Genomic DNA, 21,701 nt, shown 5'->3' on the forward strand with positions numbered 1-21,701 from the left:
AAGTAAGGGAAATCACTCAGACCTCTACACAAAGGGGATACTGTGGTGTAATCCTACTGATGACGCCAATTGTAGACCTAGAGCTAGGGTCTGGAGTTCACAGACCCCACGAGCCCATTCACAAACCCTTCACACACAGGTCCAGGAGCTAGGTAACCAGCAAAAAGGTCCTTGGAGCCTTGGTTGAAGTAGGAACAGTCTTTATTCAGCACACACAACACTAGGAGCTAAGCAGTCCACAGAGAAACTCAGAAACTCCAAAACTCAACTGCTACCGGCAAAGTCCAAAGAAAAACTGAAAACTGAGCAGCTGCCAGCAGAGTAAACATGTTCTATTTTTAGACTCAAGTTCTGCCGGCCAGCTTCTGCTTCACAAACTAAAGAACACACAAAAGCAATTAACTAGAAAGATACATTGGTGCACATGTGCACTAACTCCAGCCACACACAACTTGTTTACAAGAAATGTCGAGGGAGCCTAACTAAATTATCCTATTTTCCCCACAATCCACCCCCCCTTCAGGGTTCCTTGCTGTACAATCTACACGTTAAAAAATCTTCCACGATGTTCCCTTAGCGAAGATAAATGACCCTTTTATTAATACAACCTCTTGTCTGTTCAAGATGGCTTAAGGCTTGTTCTTAAGGCTTGTCCTATAGTTCTGTCCTTTAGTCGTACATGTCCGGTTAGTAGTCATCACTGGTGTGATCCTCCATGCACATCCTGCAGTCATACTGATGGGAAGTTCAGTGCATATTCAGCAGGTCGACACATTGATCGTGTGACTCTGGTGCAGTGCCTGCAGCCAGCACACTATGGGTGAAAAGACAGAAGAGTTATTGGTATCAAGAGGGGAAGTTCTCACTCCTCTGGTAAGATACATGCCAGTTTGCCATCCTGAGACAGGATGGTTGCAGGGGTGGGTATTTTACCCGGTTTGGGGCCCCACAAGTCAATACAAACAAAAGACCAGTAACTCTCTGACTTTGGCAGTGGTCCCACAAGAACCACCTGCCACCATGTTAGGAGTGTGCTCACATGAGTTATCTGCCCATCAGGGGCATCCATCTGCTCAGCAGGAGCACACCTGCCCATTAGGGGCATTTTTTCTCTTGGGTTTATATGGCACCCAGCAAGCCACTGGCCACCTGGCCTAGCAGCCAGCATGCTGCATTCTCCAATGTAGCCACCCAGCTACATCAGCTGCTGGAGCTGTCTCCAGCCATCTTACTTTAACCAGTGCATCAGCTTCATCATTGCCAATTCAACATGAGGCTTCTGGTCCTCACCTGCCCCCAAAGATGAGTACCTTCGCCTGCTCCCTATGTGAAACCGAACATTTCATCCGCCTCCTCAGGAGCAATCAAAAAATCCTTTAAGTCCACCAAGCGTGCTTTGCTACCTGTTTCCAGACATTTAGTGAAACGCTGTTCAGGGTGCAATTGCTGCCACAAGGCAAATGGAATTGCATTTGGCTGCTGGTCAATTTTCTTCCTATCAATCCCTGCTGCAAGCAAGTCAAGCCACATCTGCTTACAGCTAGTCTTGCTTGGTCTCCTCAGGATAAGATCCTGATCATTTCTTAAGGGTTGGGTCTTACCCACCTTTTGGACCCCTTTTTCTTGTCTCCTCTCCTCTACTTCACCCAAGCTGGCTATCATGGTCGTTACTTCATGTATAGGATGACCAATGTATGGGGCCAGTATGGCCATCAGTGACCCAAAGGACGTTGACAGGGCATTTTGCACCACTGTGTCTCTCATGCTGCCTGTAAAATTTTCATCATCTGGGCCACAAGTGTTCACATTAAACATGGACTGCTGCATCCCCAGCTCTCAAATTATTTGAACTAACGCAGCATACATTTGCCATTTACTAACAATCTTGGGCAGTTCTCCAGCATTTGCCCACACAGTTTGGGTAGCTGCATTCACCCATTCCATTTAGGAGTGATTACCTGGCCCTTGTGCATATCTACAGCTATTCTGCAGCCGCTGCCTCAGGGATGGGTGCATGGTGATGGAGGCCAATTTTTCTATCTCCTCCCCAGAGCACATCACACTATCCATCCCTAGTCCCATAACCACAACAGCCAAGCAGCCAGGGGCTGCCCCTGTTTCTGCTGAAACTGTCTCCTCAAGTCAACTAACTCAACCTGGGTATATGGGACATAGGTGGTAAATTGGGTCACCTGTGGATTGCCCACTGGTTGTCCGCCTGGTCCCACAGGCTGCTTGTGCTTCATTTTCTGGTACACTACAGGTCATGCCTGGGGATGCACGGTCTCCCTCAACTCACCACTAGGTTCGTGTCCTCCCTGGTGTGAGAAGCTGGAGTGGCCAATCACTGCATGTCATCCTCCAGGACATCTATCCACGCTTCCAACAACTCTGCTTTCTGCTTCAAATATTGATCAGTTTGCAACACAGTGAGCAAAAGCCAGGTTCGTCAGCAGAAAAGTGGCCACTGGGCACCACACGCTCAAGGATAGCCACATTTCCTCCCCTTCCCAAGGGGTTTTGTGTTGTAGTACCTGGTCTATGCTGCCTTGCAGTACAGTGTGCAGCAATCAGATCCTGGTCAACAGGAAGGTGGCCATAGGACACACCATATTCACAAGTAGCCATATTTCCTCCTTCTTCCAAGGGCTTTTGGCTCCTGTACCTGCTCAGAATCCTGCACCGACTACACCAGTTGTGGTGTAATCTTGCCAATGATGCCAGCTGTAGAGCTAGGGCTGGGTCTGGAGCTCACAGACCCCTCAAGCCCATTCACAAACCCTTCACACACAGGTCCAGGAGCTAGGTAACCAGCAAAAAGGTCCTTGGAGCCTTGGTTGAAGTAGGAACAGTCTTTATTCAGCACACACAACACTAGGAGCTAAGCAGTCCACAGAGAAACTCAGAAACTCCAAAACTCAACTGCTACCGGCAAAGTCCAAAGAAAAACTGAAAACTGAGCAGCTGCCAGCAGAGTAAACATGTTCTATTTTTAGACTCGAGCTCTGCTGGCCAGCTTCTGCTTCACAAACTGAAGAACACACAATAGCAATTAACTAAAAAGACACATTGGTGCACATGTACACTAACTCCACCCACACACAACTTGTTTACAAGAAATGTGAGGGAGCCTCACTAAATTATCCTATTTTCCGACAGATACTGAAACAAAGTGTAAGTTCTTGAAATGATACTGCAGCTATAAATAGTAACAACAACAAAAAAGAAATGCAATAAATGAACCTAAAAATCTAGAAAAGAAAATGGGTAATTTCTTAGAGGCAAGTGAGAAAAAGGGAAATATTAAATATAAAAGCAGAAATGAACAAATTGAGTAATAAAAAAGCAGAACATGAAACACATGTATCCAATGCCTGTATCTAGTTGTTTAAAATTTGTTTCTAGAGTGTACCCTCTCTCTGCGGTGGATTCTCTTTCTTACTATTAGGTTTAATTTCCAATCTGTCATGGGTTTTATGTTCACTTTGAAAAAATGAGTACATTTTTGGTGCATTAATAAAAAATATTTAAAACCAATGAATTAAGGTTACATATAGAAATTACTTAAATTCTGAACAAATGTTTATGCTTCCTTAAAAAATAAAACAGAAAATATTCTCTATCAGACACTTTACATCTTGACCATATAGGGGGTCATGATCTAGGTCAGTGTTTTCAACTGAGGGTTATAACCTACCATTTATTCATAAAATTAGTTTACTGGGTTACAACTACGTTAAAAAATAGAAAAGAACAGAATTGAAAATATCAGAATGCAATGCATGTAGTAAAGATAAGTACTGTTTCATGAAACATTAGTTTTAGTTCTAGAATGTATGTGTGTATCCTAGGTTGAGATTAAAATGTATATTTTACTGTAGGTGGGTTGGAGTCAAGAAAGTTTCAAAATTACTGATTTAGGCCCCTGTTAGAAAAGGTAATGTTCAAAATATTTCACAACTTGTAAAGCTTGGGCAAGGCTCAGTCAGAACTTAAGCTGGCTGCAGTGTCGGAACCCTGCTATTTACCCCTTTTGTTCTGGATTGAGAGTTAGAAGGGAAGGGTCAGGAGGGGGCTCGGGGAAGTGTCTTTATGGGTGTATTAGTTTTTTATTGTTGCAGTATCAAATTACCCAAAACTTAGTGGCTTAAAACAACACAAATTTATTACCATACAGTTCTTTAAGTCAGAAGTCAGACATAGATAAGAAGTGCTCAGTTTCCCTGGGTTCAGGTTTCAGGACACAACTCTGGGTTTCAAGCCACTCTCCAAGGTCTCAGGGCCCTCCTCTAGGTCCTCCCCTAGAGCGGAGTTACTGTTGCTGGTTAAACCTATTTTCAGCACCAACACAGGGAAATTGAGACCCCAGGGGGCAGACTTATGCTAATCCAGTGGCTGGGCATGCTCAGCAGAAAATGATAATATAACCCTAATAGCTAGGCATGATCAGTAAAGTGGAACTTATATTCATTAGATAGCATCAAAATGTATTAGATAATGAAACTACAGAAGCTGAATCCCAGCAGAAGGAGGGTTGTTGCTCACTTTCCTGGGGCCAACCTGCACTTCTCTGGCTGAGGCGTGTATGCTTTCTTTTGCATCAAACTTACTTTCGGCAAGTGGCAGCTCACTCTCTTGAGCTGGCCTGTGTTCTATATTAAACTGTTACACTTCTCTCTGTGTAACCAACACAACATGCAATAAAGGATTACTAAAAGCAACATGAATGCAACGAGAAGCCCAGAGGGACTGCACCTCAGCAACTCCCGTTAGGAGAAAACTAGGTACAGCCCTGATTCAAAGTTAGCTTCTGTTTTTTATTGTAAAGACAAGGAAGTTTCACAAGAAAAATCAGTTGATTCAATCATTTCAAAAGGACACAAAGACATGGGCAGTGTGACAAAAGTTATCTATGGCGAAGTATAGCTTAAACAATGGAAACTAGTAACATTAAAATTAACAATGTGACATTCCAAAGTACAATTTATGAAAAGCTAAGTTGGTCAAACTGCGATCATTACCTAAAATATAACCTCTCCTTAAATGATTTAAGCAAAAGTTACATTCTTATGATTAAATCTAAATAAAATTGTCTCTAAAGTTTCCACCAACAAACAGCTTGCCCCAAGCAAACATTTTTTCACATTTTTCCCTACAGCAATTTTTTTGGAATCTCTTAGCAGCATCGGTATATCAACCACTTGTTAGCTCTAAAATCATAAAGTATACAATCCCATACCTAAACAGTGATTAGAATTGATTAGATGGGCTTTTGCCAGTTGACTGTAGACTCCTGTCTCTTAATCAAGCGCTTTTGTTCCATACATGCATTACCTAAAAACCCTATTCTAAAAATCAAATGAGAATCAAGATTTCTAACCCTCTATACTAAACTTTAAGTGTGTATTTCTTACTTTTACATCAAACCTGGTACGGGCTGTAGGGAAAATATGGGAAAATGGTCAGGGCCCCTCACATGTTCAGAATCTTGCCAAGCATTTGATGTAAATATGCACGTGTGCCCAGGTGTTTCTTGGGTATTGACTAATGTAATTGCGTATGTGTGCCCAGGTGTCCTGGGTTATGGACTTGAGTATAAAGGAGGAGTGGCTCTGATCCATGGTTCCCCCCACCCCCAGAATGCCCCTGGACTGGGGGCCTGGGGAGGCCACTACTGCTGCTGGAGGCTGTTGCTGTAAGATGTTGCTGCCAGTGCTCCCAGGATGCCCTGAGAGGGCACTGCCAGTGCTGCTTCTGCTGCTTCTACTGAGGGCTGAACTCATGTCATCTGACAATGGCTCCCAGGATTTTTCCCTATTACCTAGCTCATGGGCCTGCATGTGAGGGGTTTGTGATCCAGTCAGTACAACGGGCTTGAAGAGTTTGTGAACCCTAAGCCGTAGCTGGACACCATCTCTCACAGCTATTGCCCTAACCCGGCAATTGGCATAGTCTGTAGCTTTACATGGGCCCTGCTCCGTCTCTGGAGCTAGGCTGCACTCTGTGAAATCTGTATTTCTTATTTGTTACATTAAACCTGTTCTCACTTTCTAGTGTGACTCTGCCCGTGAATTCTTTCCTGTGGCAGAGTCAAGAACCTGGTAAGAGGGTGGGGTGGGTTGAGGCCAGGCTCTTGGGCCTCCCAGACCCCTTCTCTTCCAGCATCAATAGGCCTCACTGAGCTAACATCAAAGTGTTGACACCTTGTATTTCTTTCTGGAGTCTCTGAGGAAGAACCTGTTTCCCTGCCTGTTCAGGTTCTAGAGGCTACCCATATCCTTAACTCACAGCCTACGTTCCTTGTCATGGCCCCTATTCTCTATCTCCCTCTGGCCCTTCTTCCCATTTTTAAGGAGCCATGTAATTAGATTGAGCTCACGAAAATAATGTGGAGTAATCTCCCCATTTCAAGATCCTTAACCTTAATGACATCTGCAAAGTCCCTTTTGCCACAGGTTCCATAATGTTAGGGAATGGACATCTTTGGAGGCCATTACTCTGTGCAGCACAATGAGCATGGAAATACTTCATGATTTGAACAACCAGCACAGCCACAGCTGTGCATGCTGCCTGAATGGCACTGAAGACAGGTCATCTGTGAAATGACCCCTTTGGAATCTCTATACGGTATTCTACAAATGTGTCTTGAATGCTCACCCTATCACCTCCAAGAGGAGAGAGGGAAAGTTTAAGCTACACAAGCTAAGAATGTAACTCAACCTATTGCTTTCACCTCTCCAGTATTCTCTTAGGAGGTTTAACTATGAAATGAGCTGACTACCTTAGACCCAAGAAAACGGAAAGAATTGTGCACAAACTTAAGAAAAGTATCCAACAGAAAATCTTTCTTTTATCACAGGTGAAAATTTAAAATGCATATATGTGAGCTTATTTTATCTTTATTAATTTTCATTGATTATATAGTTTACATTTCATGATGACAGCAAGCGGCAGCTTCTAAAAAGTAAAGTTCCAGAAAGCCATTTCAACTTTTATAATTCTAAACCATTTCATAAATTCTGGAAAAAAGTCTCCAAAACAGCACTTTAGAGTGGTACCCTACAAGATATAATCATAAATATAAGGTGTTTACGTACATATACTTGTACATATACCCTGGCGAGGAGCAAAGTTCATTTTAAAAATTAATGTTCTAAGGACATAAGATCTTTTTAAATTTAATGTGCTTTACTATACAGTAGAATTTTCAGAATGATCTTCAAAATAATCTATGCATGTTTATCATTAGAGCATTCACCCTGCTCAACATTGCTCATTGAATATTTTTATGCCAACTAACAAAATTGGAATTAACTCATTTTTGAGTCATATAATTCCAGCCACAAAATCCCAGTGAACACACTAACAAAGCACTTTATGAATCAGAGTGAGGGTGGAGGAAAGAGACAGAAGTTAAAAAAAATTCCACACCAGGTATCAAATGATGGTAATGTGAGCCTTTTACAAATGCCTGTGGATATGCCTGGGTGGTATATGAAAGGAAGTAAATTTTGGGACAGAACTCTTTCATGCTGTTTCACTCAGTTGCGTAAAGACACTGAAAGATGCTAATTTATGTAGCTTTTGTATCTTTGGTGACTCGTTCTTTCATTATAAAGGAGATTTTACATACAATTAGGAAGCTAGATTTTTTTTTTTTCTTATGAATCTCATTGGATCTTGCTACTTAGACAAAAGGAAAGGTTTTTACTGTTGTTCCCCAACCCTCCACCCCAATTTTGGAAGACAAAATGTTTTGTAATTGGAAAGATAGAGTCTTTTTCAAAATTCTTGCTGGCCTTTAATCAAGTCAATTTCCTGCACTGTTCATTCTTGCCTTTCTCAACCATCCTTGACTCCTTATCTTGGTCTTGTGCTACCGCCATTTTAAAAAACCTCAACAGCAACATTTCCAAAAAAATGACTGGAAAGAAAGTTCCTTGAAAACTCATTGAGAATAATTAGTAATTTGCAAGTGAAGAAGGAAGTTCGTCGGGCAATAGAAGGTTTAGGCACTTAACTGAAGGAGGAATGGTGGTTTAGGTGCTGTTCTATGTAGGTCTTCATCTGTTTGACCAACATGCCCAGTAGGACTATTTCTAGCTTTTGTTTCACAGGCCAAGGACTTGTATGGGAAACCCCAAAGGAAATGGTGTTAATTAGTGTTTGATTTTCTGTGAGCAGTTAGGGCCACTTTGGAGAGGTGCCTGTGGCTGTCACAATTTCTGGCTTCCTCAAATTCTCCACTATAGGTCTGGCTGGTTAGCTCAGTTGGTTAAAGTGAGGCCTTGTAACCCTGAGGTCAAGGGTTTGGTTCCCTGCACTGGCCAGCTGCCAAAAAAAAAAAAAAAAATCTCCATTCTAACATCACATAATGCATTTATTTGGGTGAGTCTTAACGTCTGTCTCCCCCTTGAGGTCTGTTTTTGCTCATCATCATACCCTCAGGGCATAGCAAAGTTCATTCAGTTCTTGATCTATTTAATTAATTTTAAATACCTATTTTATTTCCACAGCATCAACACAACAACCTCTTCAAAAGTTTCACTTAGAATGACCTCCACCACCAGACTCAGCATCTTCACAGGCAATTTTTTCCATGATAGAAAAATACATATTTCAAAATTTGAGTTTGAAAGTATCCGGCCAGTCTAATATTTCAATGTTTTCAATATCTGGATTTTAGCACAGATAATTTCATTTAAAACTTGTTGTGTGTGTGTGTGTGTGTGTGTGTGTGTGTGTGTGTGTGTGTGTGTACATATATATATTAGGCAGCTACCATTACTCTTAACTACTGAAAATTATTACTGAAATGGTGAATTAATTTATTAAATGATGAAGCTTTAGCTTCAAATGAATTGTTGCTCCAAGCTCTCTAAAAATAGTACTTTGAGATCTGTTAGTCAAAAGATAATTTATTGAAATAATTCCTTGATCCTATTAGGTCATTTGAAACCATAATGCTTTTTAAATATACACTCAAACTGCTTCTACAGAAATACAAGAAGTAACATAGGCAGGATTATTACAACAGTATAACAACAAAATATTAATATTTTAATAATAATGAAGCTGGATGTGGAGGCTATGTGTAAAACTGGTGTATACTGAAGTGCATATTTTTAACAAGTAAGTGCATATTTTTAGCACATTTAAAGTGTAATTACAGTAATGGATTCAGTGAAATGGATTCACCTTTGAAAAGCAGTCCAGTGATATAGCTGCAATTTCCATACTAAAGAGCTGATTCTATTCTTATAGTTTTCATTAAAAATTTTTTGGAAACTCTTCCTATTCACTTTTTATCCATGACAATTTTACTGATATAATTATCTATAATTTATAAGCAAAATGTTTGTGTTCAATATTTAAACCAAATCACCTTCTTTTTTTAAAAACGAACTAGCAAAAATTTGGTAGTGTTGGATGCAAAATGACAAAGAGAACTAAAAGCGTGTAGACAAAGGGGAATAGCAGCAACAAAATGCCAATGATAGGAAAAAGATACTTCCCAGAATGGCAACAAAATGTGGCTCAGACAGCAGACAGGAGGTAAGTATTAAACCAGGTTATTAAAATGCAAGTATGAGTAATTTTGGAGAAGTGAGCAGAGACTGATACTGTTTCTCGTTGTCAAAATACTGGCAAGTGAAATTTATTTCCGCATAATAGGAAATGTTTAGTGGTGAAACATTCTGAGTTTTTAATGTACCATAATGATTAAATTTCATACTTTGAAGCTGCACTATTTAATATGGTAGCTACTAGTTCCATGTAACTACATAAATTATAAATATAAAATCTAGTTCCTCAGTTGTATTAGCCACATTTCAAGTCTTCAGGAACCAAATGGACACAGAGAAACATTGGACATACAGAAATAGAATATTATTTCTATCATGACAGAAAGTTCTGTTGAACAATGCTGCTTCTTGTATGACTAGTCATGAGTAGAGGGATCATAATTAAGCTTTATCAATATTATTCATTTAGAAGTTTATCACAACTACTTTTTTATTATTCAAACCGTGTATTACTTCTAGAGGCAATATATACAACTAGATAAAGCAAGGCTCAAATTCCTTATTGCTTTTTTTTCCCAAGAAAGACTTTCCTGGAATATTATCTACCAGACAGTAAGCAATGTAATGGTGTATTGTGAATATTATCTACCAGCACCCAAGAAATGCAATAGCTTATTGGAAAAAATAAATATACAGCAACTTCTGACTTGGTATAACAAGATGCTGAATCACTAGGCATCATTTCATTCTTTCCACGATTGAGCAGAACAGCTGAGAAGAATAAAGAACTTTGCTTTATGTAAAGTATAACCCATAAGACACCCAGACAGAGAATCTTTTATAATGGGTTTGGCAGGTATTTCTTTAACATGTTGGGATGAAAAAATAATGTTTATTAACAGTTCTTCAGGGTTTTGAATTATAAAAATCTCTACTGTAATATAAGCACTTCTTTACTTTTACTTTTAAATTTTAAAATAGCATTCTTTTTGGAACTGCCTTAGGAATATAATAATTATAATATTGAAATAGATAAAAATCATTATATATGTATTCTGGAACATAAAACACAGAAAATGATTGGGTGTTATCTAGTTCTTTTATGAGCTAAACATAGCTCTGGCAGTATAATCCAATAAAGATGTGATACACCCCCGCCCCCCAAAAAAGTATGACCAATCTTACTAAAACAAACCTTACTATGAATATTTGACAGAAATACAATACAATGCTAGAAAACCTAGTTCAAAAATATGTTAAAACTTTAACCTATTGAGGTCAGGAAGAATTTACCTCGGAATGGAAAACAGACAATGTAAGAAAAATTTTAATAAAATAACCACATCAATTGACAAGAAAAATTATACGATCCTCTAAGGAAATGCTGAAAAGCCACCTAACAAAATTTAACACCCATTTATATTCTTAATGAAAACATATTACTATATACAATTAAAATAAACATAATGAGGAGTATTTCAAATGAAGTCAATTCTACCTAGTAAAGATACAATCTTTATCATCACTAAATATTTCATGTTGCTATGTCACTTTTAGCCAATGTAATGAGATCTGAAGCAGAAAAAAGAGAAACAGTGAAAAGGCAAAACCAAAAATTTTATAATATTTTTCAGAGGGTACTTCAAAAAGTTTGGAAAAATAGAACTAAAAGGTGAACTTTTTGAAGTAACCTTGTATACGACTGCATAACAAGAAAATGAAAAAGAATCAACTCATGGCTATTAAAATAAAAGAATACAAAGATTAATGCTAACTGTGAAAAAGTTAACATATTTCTGTAAGATCATAAAAATCTAATTAGAGTTTATGTAAGATTTTACCATTCCCAGGTAAAATTCTTAATGAGTGATACGCATGATTTTATAAGGAAAAATGAAATACTGATTGAGAGATACAAATGGAGACGGGGAAAACATGTTCTTCAATAGGAAAAATAAATATCATAAGGATCTTGATTTTTTTCAAATTATCTTATTTGATGTAATTCTAATGAAAACATAATTTTTGGAGGCCTTAAGTATAATAGATTCATAAAAAAAACAAAGAAAACAGATATCTTATCTGATAATAAAATAAAGTACATTACTATCAGATAATAAAATATATTACTATGGTTTAAAACAATACTTCTGAGGGCCGGGTGGTTAGCCTGGTTGGTTTGAGTGTGGTGTTGATAACACGAAGGTTCAGAGTTTGATTTCTGTTACCAGCCAGCCGCCAAAAACATAAGTAAATAAAATAAAACAATGCATCTGACTGACCTCCCCTCCAACACTAATGGGGAAGCAAGTTCCCTAAGATATCTGGGCCATGCTGAAGAATCTTAGTAGATGATTTCTTCTATTTCTCCTTTTTCCCCCCGTGTTGTGCCATCTGGTGGTCTGAATAAGCAAGTACATTTCCATTGCTGCAAGACACGCAGAGGTGGCTGCTGTTGCTGTTTCTCTAGTTTAAAACTCTTCCTGGATAGCCAAAAAATTAGAGGTAAGTGCCTATGTCAAAGGGAATTAAATGACATCTTCCAATCTTACTGCCTATGTAAAATGACATGATGACTGTGGCAAAAATGTTGATGACTATTGAAGCATGGTGCTTCTTTTGGGTGTTTGCAAGTTTCCATAATAAAAAGTTTAAAATAGAATCAAAACAAAAAAATCATTCCTTCCACAAATATAAATGGCCAATTAATATGTGAAAAAATCCTCAATCTCATTAACAATTAAACAAAGGCAAATTAAAACAAGTAAATATTTTTAACCTTTCAGAATAAAAAGAGCATTAAAACACTATTAATAGTTTTTAGTGAAGCGGCTATGAGAAAACTAAGGCCTCAATCTTTTGGAGAGAGTGTCCTCCTAAAGAAGACAATTTAGTAATACTAATGGAAAATTTTGTTCCAGAAATGTTTCATATCCTTACACCCAGAACTCCACTTCTCCTTATAAAACTACTCACACAAGGATGCAAAGATACATGTACATGGATGTTTACTGTAGTATTGTTTATAAAAGCAAAACATTGGAAATAAGTATGAATAAGATATTTATTAAATAAGTTAAGATACATCATATAATGGAACATCGTGTTCTTTTAAAAGAATAATCTCTTTGTCTTATCATACAAGGATATCTTTGGAAAATTAAGAAAACAATTTATATAAATAGGAATGGCCTCATTTTGGTTTAAAGAAGATAATATATGTTAATACGTGCATTTTTAAAAAATCTGGGCTGGCTGGTTAGCCTACTTGGTTAGAGCTTGGTGTTATAACACCAAGGTCAAGGGTTTGGATCCCTGTACTGGCCAGCCACCTATATATATGACATCTTCCAATTTTCAGATATATATATGTATCTGACGGCCTATAACCAAACAATTACAGTGGTTTTCTTTAGGTAGTAAGAAAAATGGGAGACTTTCACATTCTTCATTGTATCATTCTGTAATGTTTAATTTTTTCAATACATATATATTACTATTCCAACAGAAGAAGCAATAAAGATAAAATAAAAAATAAACGAAAGTGTGCTTCTCTGCCAACCCTGAAAAATTTCCATTATTAAGCTCAACCCCCTACTGTCTCCCGTATCAGGATTGGTTCCCAGCCCCACTCTGAAGGTGGAAGAGGCTTTTTGTTAGAACATCTTGAGCTCAATGTACTGGGTTCCCAATATGAATCTTGAAATTCTCCTCATTTTTCCCTGAATTTTTTTTTTTGTGGTGGGCCAGTAAGGGGGAACTGAATTTTCCCAGAATACTTTAAAAGGGACTAGAGCAGATAGGACACTTGGTGGCTTCCTTAATACCACAGAAGGGAGGGCTGGCCAGTAGGCTCAGTTGGTTAGAGCATAGCCTTGTAACACCAAGGTCATGGGTTTGAATCCCCATACAGGCCAGCCACCAAAAAAAAAAGATACAACTATCCCAGAGGACAAAGTCCAAACTGGTAGCCTCCACAGTAGGCACACGAGATGATGATCCATTGGTGCTCAGAGAAAAAGTATTAGAACTCCAACTTATATTTTTATCTCACCCTTTGTTAATTTCAACCGTCAAATATTTTTTAAAAGTTATATATTATCTATTTATACCCATTTATGTATATGTACATGTATATAGTTCATAAATACATATTCACATAAGGGAAGTGATCAAAATTATTTTTTACCAATTAAGTATCTGATCAGAAAATCTAGGGGCCATAGACTACAGCTGCTTTCAAGAGAACTAAAATCAGATTCAGGTACATACAAACATGTTTCATAAATTGGTTTTCCTCCCCAAAGTCACTAATACAGTAGTTTTTTAAAAATCAGGAAAATAGGTGAGAAATTACAATGGAAGACAAATGGAAGAATCAAATCAGTAAGTTATAAAAGGTAAGCAGAAGAGAAGAAAGTAAAACAGATGGGAAAATTATTTACGCACACAAAAATAAACAATAAAACAATGAAAAGAACCTTAATGAATAAAGAGAGGTAAAATAAAAAGAAGGAATAATCCATGCAAAGATCCTGAAATAAACCACATTTAGAGTGAAATAAACCACAACCTATCCTGAAAATAAGCAAACCATCATACACTTGGAATTTAGAATTTACTATATCTGGAACTCTATGTTCTCAATATGTAGCATAGTGTTTCACAAGTAGGATGCACTCAATAAGTAAAGAAAGAAAGAATTTTAGCTTACAGCATTTTACACCAAATGAATGTTTAGCCACAGTTTGAAAAGTCAACGTATTTTTGTTATTTCCTTTCCTCTATTTTAAATTGAGCTGCTGTATATTTTACATATTATGAGGAATAGAAAACAAAAGAAATTGAAAAGAGAATGGAAATTCTGTGATGCCACATATGCAAATGCAATAAAAAAACCCTAAGGATTCATTGGGAGAACTTAAAGATATGGCAGGTAATTATTTATTTGCCAACCCATGGAAACCTCCTCCATTCCTTTGCTGTTATATAAGCCAAATAATCAAGTAAGAATATTTTCAAAGAACCTATAATTTAGCACTTCTTTTAAAAAGTCTCTCCATAGCCGGAATAAAGGCAATTTACAAGATTAAAGCAGTGACCTTTTTCCCTCTCTTAACTTGAAACCTGAATTCATACCATTTGGTGGTTCATTAGTGATATTCTATATGGTCTATAAGTTATAGTTGAAAATAACACTTCTTTTGCATTGGTATTTTTAAGAGTGTTGCTAATAGTTAACTTTAAGCCATCTGATATAGAATGTAAGCATATTTCATTGGAATTAAAAACAAAACAAAACGCTTCTCTGGCAATAGTCACACTGATACCGGAGGAGAGGGTCTGGGGAGGCCAATGGCTGACCATCCTGTCCTCTAGCAGGTTCTTGACTCTGCTACAGGAAAGAATTAAAGAGCAGAGTCACAGTAGAAAGTAAAAGCAGGCTTAATGTAGCAAAGTAAGGAACACAGACTTAGAGAAAAGTGCAGCCTAGTCCTGGAGACTGAGCAGGGCCCGCACTAAATTTAATACAAAAGTAAAAAATACACAGAGTTTAGTACAAAGTGTAGGCAGACTCAGGAGAGTAAACAGCTACCTGCTAAAAGTAGGTTTAATACAAAAGTAAAGCATACAAACCTCACCAGTGAAGTGCAGGTTGGCCCCAGGAAAAATCTGCCTTCTCCTGGATTGCACTTTTATAGTTTCACCATCTAATACATATTCATATTATCTAATGAATATTCAGCTATGGGGGTGGTTCCCAGTTTTGTAACATAGTCTTGCACATGCTCAGTTGGTATCCTTCTAGGGCATTGTAAAGCTAGGGCTAGGGCTCACAGACTCCTCCAACCCGTTGTCCAGACTGGGTCACAAACCCTTCACATGCAGGTCTACGAGCTAGGTAATAGCAAAAGGTCCTGGGAGCCATGGGTGAAGAAATAATAGGCTTTACTCAGAGCTAGGCGCAGCCACCCTAGCGGCTTCCCAGAGCATCCTCAAGAAGCTTCCTGCATCTGAGCTTTTAGTCTTTACTCAAGTCCGTAATCCAAAACACCTGGCCATGGCAGCCCAGAGTAGGTCAGAAGGGAAAGGCTAGCCTCAACATGCCCTGCCCACACCAGACACTCGGCAAGATTCTAAACATCTGAGGCCCCTCCCCCCAACCAATTTTTTATATTTTCCCAACAGGCATGTTCATTGGTCAAATTCTATCACATGCCCTGAACATGCTCTTTAGCACCTCTAGTGGAAGGTCATTCAAAGGATACATTCCACTTTATTGAGCATGCTCAGCTACTAGGGTTATACTTTCTACTGAGCATGTCTAGCCACTGGATTTGCATAAGCCTGCTCCCTGAGGTCTCAACTTTCCCATGGTGGTGCCAAAAATAGGTGCAATAAGCAACAGTAACTCTTCTAGGGGAGGGCCTAGATGAGTGGCTTGAAACCCATAAGTATGTCTTATAACCTGAACCAATGGAAACTAAGCACCTTCTATTTCAACACCTTTACCATCTCTCCCTGGGACAGAAAAGAGAAACAGATTATTTTAGGCAAATGTGAGGCACTATATACTCAGATCATCGTTGAAATATTCATCAAATATTCATAGAGGGTCTCAGTGCTAAGCATTGTGTTGGAATTGGAGATACATTTGTGAAATTAAAGAGTTTGCCTCTTCCAGAATTTACAGTAATTTCTCTAGTCCTCCACTGATTAATTTAGCACTCTCCAAAGTATCTGAGATATATTTGTGCATGTGTATGGATGTGTAGATTCATGGGTATAAAACAGTACTATAAAAAAGACTTAGCGTTTAAGCATGATTATCACAGGATGTACAATGCATACTCTTAAAAAACCCATAGGTACAAACGTCTTTAAAACCTGCATAATATGTGATTCAGCAATCCCACTTTTAAGAATTCATCTTCACAAAATGATAAAGATTAGCTGCAAAGATTTAGTTACAAGGATGCTCACTGTAGAATTATTTTTTAATTAGTACAAGAAACAGCCTAGATCAATACAGGATTGTTTAAATAAATGATGTTATGTTCACGCATTGAAAAACTAGGTAACATTAAGAACTGTGCAGAAGTGTTTTCACTGACCTGGAAAAACTTCCATTTTATTATAAAGTAAAAATATTGGATGTTACCTTGTTGCTTAAATGTCAAGCATAGAAAAGTGCAAGCCCTGACTTTGCTCTGACCTTGAGCAAGAGACTTGACCTCACAGAGTCCCAGTTCTCCCAGCTGTTATGGGCTGAATTGCATTCCCCCCCTCCCAATTCATTTGTTGAAGTCCTAACTCTCAGTACCTCAAAATGTGACTATATTTGGATAAGTCTTCAAAGAGGTAAGTTAAAATGAGGGTATTGGGGGCCCTAATCCAGTGTAACTGATGTCCTTATAAAAAGAGGAGGTTAGAACATACATATAGACAGTACAAAAGGAAGACTATGTAAAGACACAAGGAGAAGATAGCCATCTACAAGCCAAGGAGAGAGACCACAGAAGAAACCAACTCTGCTAACATCTTGATCTTAGACTTGTAACCTCCGGAACTTTGAGAAAATAAATTTCTGTTGTAGAAACCACCCAGTCTGTAGTACTTTAAGGCAGTCATAGCAAAGTAATACACCATCTATAAAATGGGGAAAATCTTAATACTATTTTTAATTCACAAGATTGCACTAAGTCACATAGATGTAATCCCTTTGTAAACTGTAAAGCACAACATAAATGTGAGTAGTTGTTATTCACATGGTCCCTGAAAAACCTGGAGGAATGCAGTCATCTTGTTAATACTGAATTTTATAACCCTTTAGAAGAGGAGAAGCTCAGTACCAGTAGGGAGGATGGGAAGAAGCAGGAGATTTCAGTAGGGGTGCAGTAAAAAACACAAATGACTTGTCAGTGAAAGAATAAGCAAAATAAAGAGAATGGTTTCTTACACCCTTGCTGCAAATTGCTAAAAAACCAAATCCTAAACTACATATAATAACAATAGCTAATAAGTACTGAGCATTTATTAAGTACCAAGCATGATCCCAAGTCTCTTAGGACCATTTTCAAACAGTGAAAATACTTCCTGACTGAATGAAGTGACCTATGGTAAAGTACACAACACGCACCCGTTCCATCTTCTTACTCTTATCCCAGTGCATCCGCATGCACTTCCCTAAGAGTGTGTGCACTGTTCTTCTGTGTTCATGTTTATTTCATTATAAGCATATTGAATACATGATCTCAAACCTGTGTAAGCATCCTGGTTATAAGAATCTTAAGTAGTGAATAAAAAGAATAGCCTTAAGTTTTTAGGAGGAAATTGAAATAATAAAATATTTTGAAATAAAAGAGAACACTTGCAGATCTGGAAGAATCCATATTGCCCACATTTAGGAACAAGGCTAAGAAAATAAAACAAAGGAAAGCTTGTGCATCACAGTTATCTGCTTCCATTGGAATTGAAAACATTTGGAAGACACTGAAGATAAAGACTAATGTAGAGTGCAGTTGGATAGCATTTTGTGGTCTCCAGGCTCACTGGAAACCATACAGCAGCTTCTTTGTGGAAGGAGGAAACTGGGAGAACACAGTGGGATTTCTGTTTTAAGCCAGTTTTGAAGACAGGAAAATCAAAAATAAACTACAGTAATCTACCTGGGTGTCACAATATTTTTGCTTAAGAATGATGATATTCTTTCCTTTTACCTCTTTGATTCAAAACCCCACACTTTACCACATCCTCTTCCAGCAAGTCGTGTTTGGAGCACAGTTATCCACCACGGAAAATAATTAACTTACTGCCTTCCATTTAAAGTCTATATGGAAAATACAAAACTTCTATAAGCAAAAGACACAATTAACTAAATTAAAAGACAAATGAAATCTCACCACAAAATAAGTATGTGAAGTAAATACGTTAATGTAAAGCTACACGACTACACCAGTTGTCAGGCTGAGGCAATAGCTACGCTAATTGTATGCCTAGGAATTTCATAACTAAAGCCAAAATGTTTCTTTACTTTACTTATACTAAGTTTTCTATTTGTATTGTCAGTGCTAGGGCTCAGACACTTCAAACCCATTGCATAGACTGGTTGGGTCACCAGATCCCCTCACATGCTAGGTTGGGTCACCAGACCCCTTACACGCAGGTTCACGCTAGGTAATTGGGAAAGATCCTGGGAGCCATTGGTAGATGACACGAGCTCAGTCCTCAGCAGTAGCAGCTTACAGCAGTAGGAGCAGCAGTGGTGGTGGCCTCTTGTGGCATCCCCGGGGCACTGGCAGCGACAGCCTCCAGCAGCAGTAGTGGCCTCCCTGTGGCCCCCCCCAGGGGGGCGGGGCACTGCGGATCAGAGCCATTTGTCCTTCATACTTAAGTCCATAACCCAGGACACCTGGGTGCACATGTGCAAGTACATCAGACAATAACCAACGAACACCTGGGCACACATGCATTTTACATCAAATGCTGGGCAAGATTCTAAACATCTGAGGGGCCCTGATCATTTTCCTTCACCTTCACTACAGTTAATTAGCTCTATTTAGCCATTCTACAATGTATACATACTTCAAAACAACGTTTTACACAATATATATATATACACACAATCATTTAGCAGTTCTGCTAGAATTTGTCCCTTGAAATCGTAAATGAAACCAACAGTTCTTAGAGACACAAAAATGCTCATTTCAGCAGTTTGTAGAAGCAAAAAATGGCTGAATAATTGATGGCACACCCACAACTTGGAGGGAGAAAAAGACAAAATAACCCCAAAAACCTATACACCAATGATCACATTTATGCATCCAAGTAAGATATTGTGTGTATATATACACACAAAAAATAAGAATAGACCAAAGGGTGGTTTACAGTGATAACCACTAGAATCTGCTCTGACCAGGTCAGCTAAATTATAGTGCCTGGGGAGATCTGGATAAGTCAGTAATCACCTCCATCTGTCCTGGAAAACCTTTTAAGACCACTTTTAGTTAGAAGCAGACTTAATGGCACCAAAAAGGCATAAAACAACCTAGAATGCTTCTTATTAGCTTTATCCTAGATCCCTACATGTAGGATGTAACCTAGTAACAATCCCGAATCTATATGTCATGTACAACCAATAGGAAACCTGATGAAGTAATTAGGTTGTGCTGTCTTTCACAACTTCTTTCACCATTCTCCCTTCTTGTGATTATAAAATGCTAAGCTCTGCTGGCCCGCTTCAGAACACATTTCTCAGGATGACCTGACTATGTGTCTCTGGTTGCAATCGTCACATTGGCTCAATAAATCCTTGCTATATGTATTTGGCCTTTTTCTTTTTAGGTCGATAAACTACTATGATGCTGTAAAGAAATCAGTTTCATACTCTTACATAAAAGATGACGATACACTCATTAAGTGAAAAAAGTCTCATTAACTGTACATATGACCCCACTTATATAAATATATATAATACTTTTTGAAAATATTTTGGGACTCCAAGCGCCTTGACAATGACCTTGGAAGAAAGACCCCATCCCACAATGGACCCCACTCTAAAAGTTGAGCTGGAGTTATTTGACATAAAATTTGATTACGAATTTATTTAAATGAACATAACTTTGATTTTGCCCTCGAAAAGTTCCTAGTTCTAGTTATCTCTACCTACCCTTGAGAGATTAAAGACCCAACCTCCACGATGCAAACCCACTGCCGAGCCTATATAGCAGTATTACAAAGCTACTTTGCTCGGCTCTAAATTACAAACGCTTGTGGGCCAGAGAGTCTGAATGTGGTTGGTGCTGAGGATACAACCGTGAACTGAAGACTTCGAAGCCCTGTCAGTCAGAGGCCGGGACACTGAAGGACCACACTGCGCCACTCCGAAGCCTTGACTTCCACGCACTTCTCGGAAGAGGGAAGTCCCAGATGCCTTCCAGCATCTCTAGCCAATACCTACACTTGTACTCTGAGCCTTAGCAACTCCGGGCCAATGGGCGGAGGGCTATTTTTTGATCCGCTACTGTTCTTTTCCAGCCAATCGGAAACGTTCTTCAAAGTCCCCTCTCCCCCTTCTGCGCTGCGCAGGCTCCAGGGGGGCTGGCTTCACTTCCGGGCCGCAGCCGGGGGCGGCTAAGCATGTTGCCATAGCGACCATTTTGCGTTAACTGGTTCGTAGCTTTCTTCCAAGTGGCAGGGCGAGTGCGGGGACAATTCCTCTTTCACTCCTTGTTGGCTCCCTGCGGCCGAAAGGCCTTAGCAGGTTCCCGGGGACTGGCCTAGGAGCGGGATGGCTGCGGAAGAAGAGGACGAGGTGGAGTGGGTGGTGGAGAGCATCGCGGGGTTTCTGCGAGGCCCGGACTGGACCACCCCCATCTTGGACTTTGTGGAGCACAAATGTGAAGGTAAAAAACGGCGTCCGAACTGACAGTTATCTCTCGCCGCTCTCATGCCAGTAGTCTGCAGGGAGGTGGTCGCCACAAACCATCTCTCGTCTCCCTCCTCCTCCACCTCTGTCGGCCGGGTGTAGAGCTAGTTATGTAGGAGGAGTTGCTTTCACTCCGCCGGTGACTTCCTTCGCAGACTTGAAAATGGGGACCGAGACTCTAGTTCCCTCGGGCCCACGGGCAAGTCCGAGAAACGTTAGACTTCAGTTTTGTTTTCGGTCTTTAACCCTATCATGCACGTTTCTGCCCTGGGCAGGTGGATTGTTTGGTGGGCTTCTTCATCAGCTTTCCCAGTGACTTGGGAGGAGAAGCAGCAGTTTGCCTCTGGGTTCCTTCTCATCCCTAGTATTTCGCTCCATGTAGTCATTTTAGGAATTGAGAAATGATTCACCCCAGACCAACAGTCGACTGCAGAGGAGAGCATGTGATGACTCCAGCATGCCCAGAGCCGGTGATTTCGGTGGCCTGTGTTCCCCTGCCGAGTTCTGTGGCTCTCAGTTATGCCAAAATGGGGGCGGAGGGCACCTTCTAACAAATGAGGCAGACATACGTGGCATAATATTGCTTGTGAAGGACAGCACCTTCGGGTTCTGATTAGTTCGTGCTTGGAGTTCTGTATTTAATTCTTGGGGACAGATTGGAGCCCATTCACGGAAAAGGAACCAGAAATCATGTCACACGAATGAGTGTACAACCGTTATTGTGGTCGTTTAGCCGGACAAGACTT

At 39.3% G+C, this 21,701-nt stretch overlaps 2 protein-coding genes across 3 annotated transcripts in view; one reads left to right on the forward strand and one right to left on the reverse strand.

Annotated features, from left to right (window-relative positions):
* Positions 1–488: 488 nt before the first annotated feature.
* Positions 489–21,701, reverse strand: part of PPP4R3B (protein phosphatase 4 regulatory subunit 3B) — a 116,794-nt gene continuing 95,581 nt past the window's right edge. Inside the window, exon 16 of the mRNA XM_063078014.1 lies at positions 489–814. Within this exon, the coding sequence (XP_062934084.1) occupies positions 731–814 (84 nt within the window). The 3' untranslated portion in view covers positions 489–730. The remainder of the gene's footprint in view (positions 815–21,701) is intronic.
* Positions 20,643–21,701, forward strand: part of CFAP36 (cilia and flagella associated protein 36) — a 38,035-nt gene continuing 36,976 nt past the window's right edge. For both annotated transcript variants that reach the window (XM_063078546.1, XM_063078547.1), the window contains exon 1: positions 20,643–20,932. In XM_063078546.1, the coding sequence (XP_062934616.1) occupies positions 20,818–20,932 (115 nt within the window). In that variant the 5' untranslated portion in view covers positions 20,643–20,817. The remainder of the gene's footprint in view (positions 20,933–21,701) is intronic.

The sequence above is a fragment of the Cynocephalus volans genome, chromosome 14, assembly GCF_027409185.1.
Source record: "Cynocephalus volans isolate mCynVol1 chromosome 14, mCynVol1.pri, whole genome shotgun sequence".
NCBI lineage: Eukaryota > Metazoa > Chordata > Mammalia > Dermoptera > Cynocephalidae > Cynocephalus > Cynocephalus volans.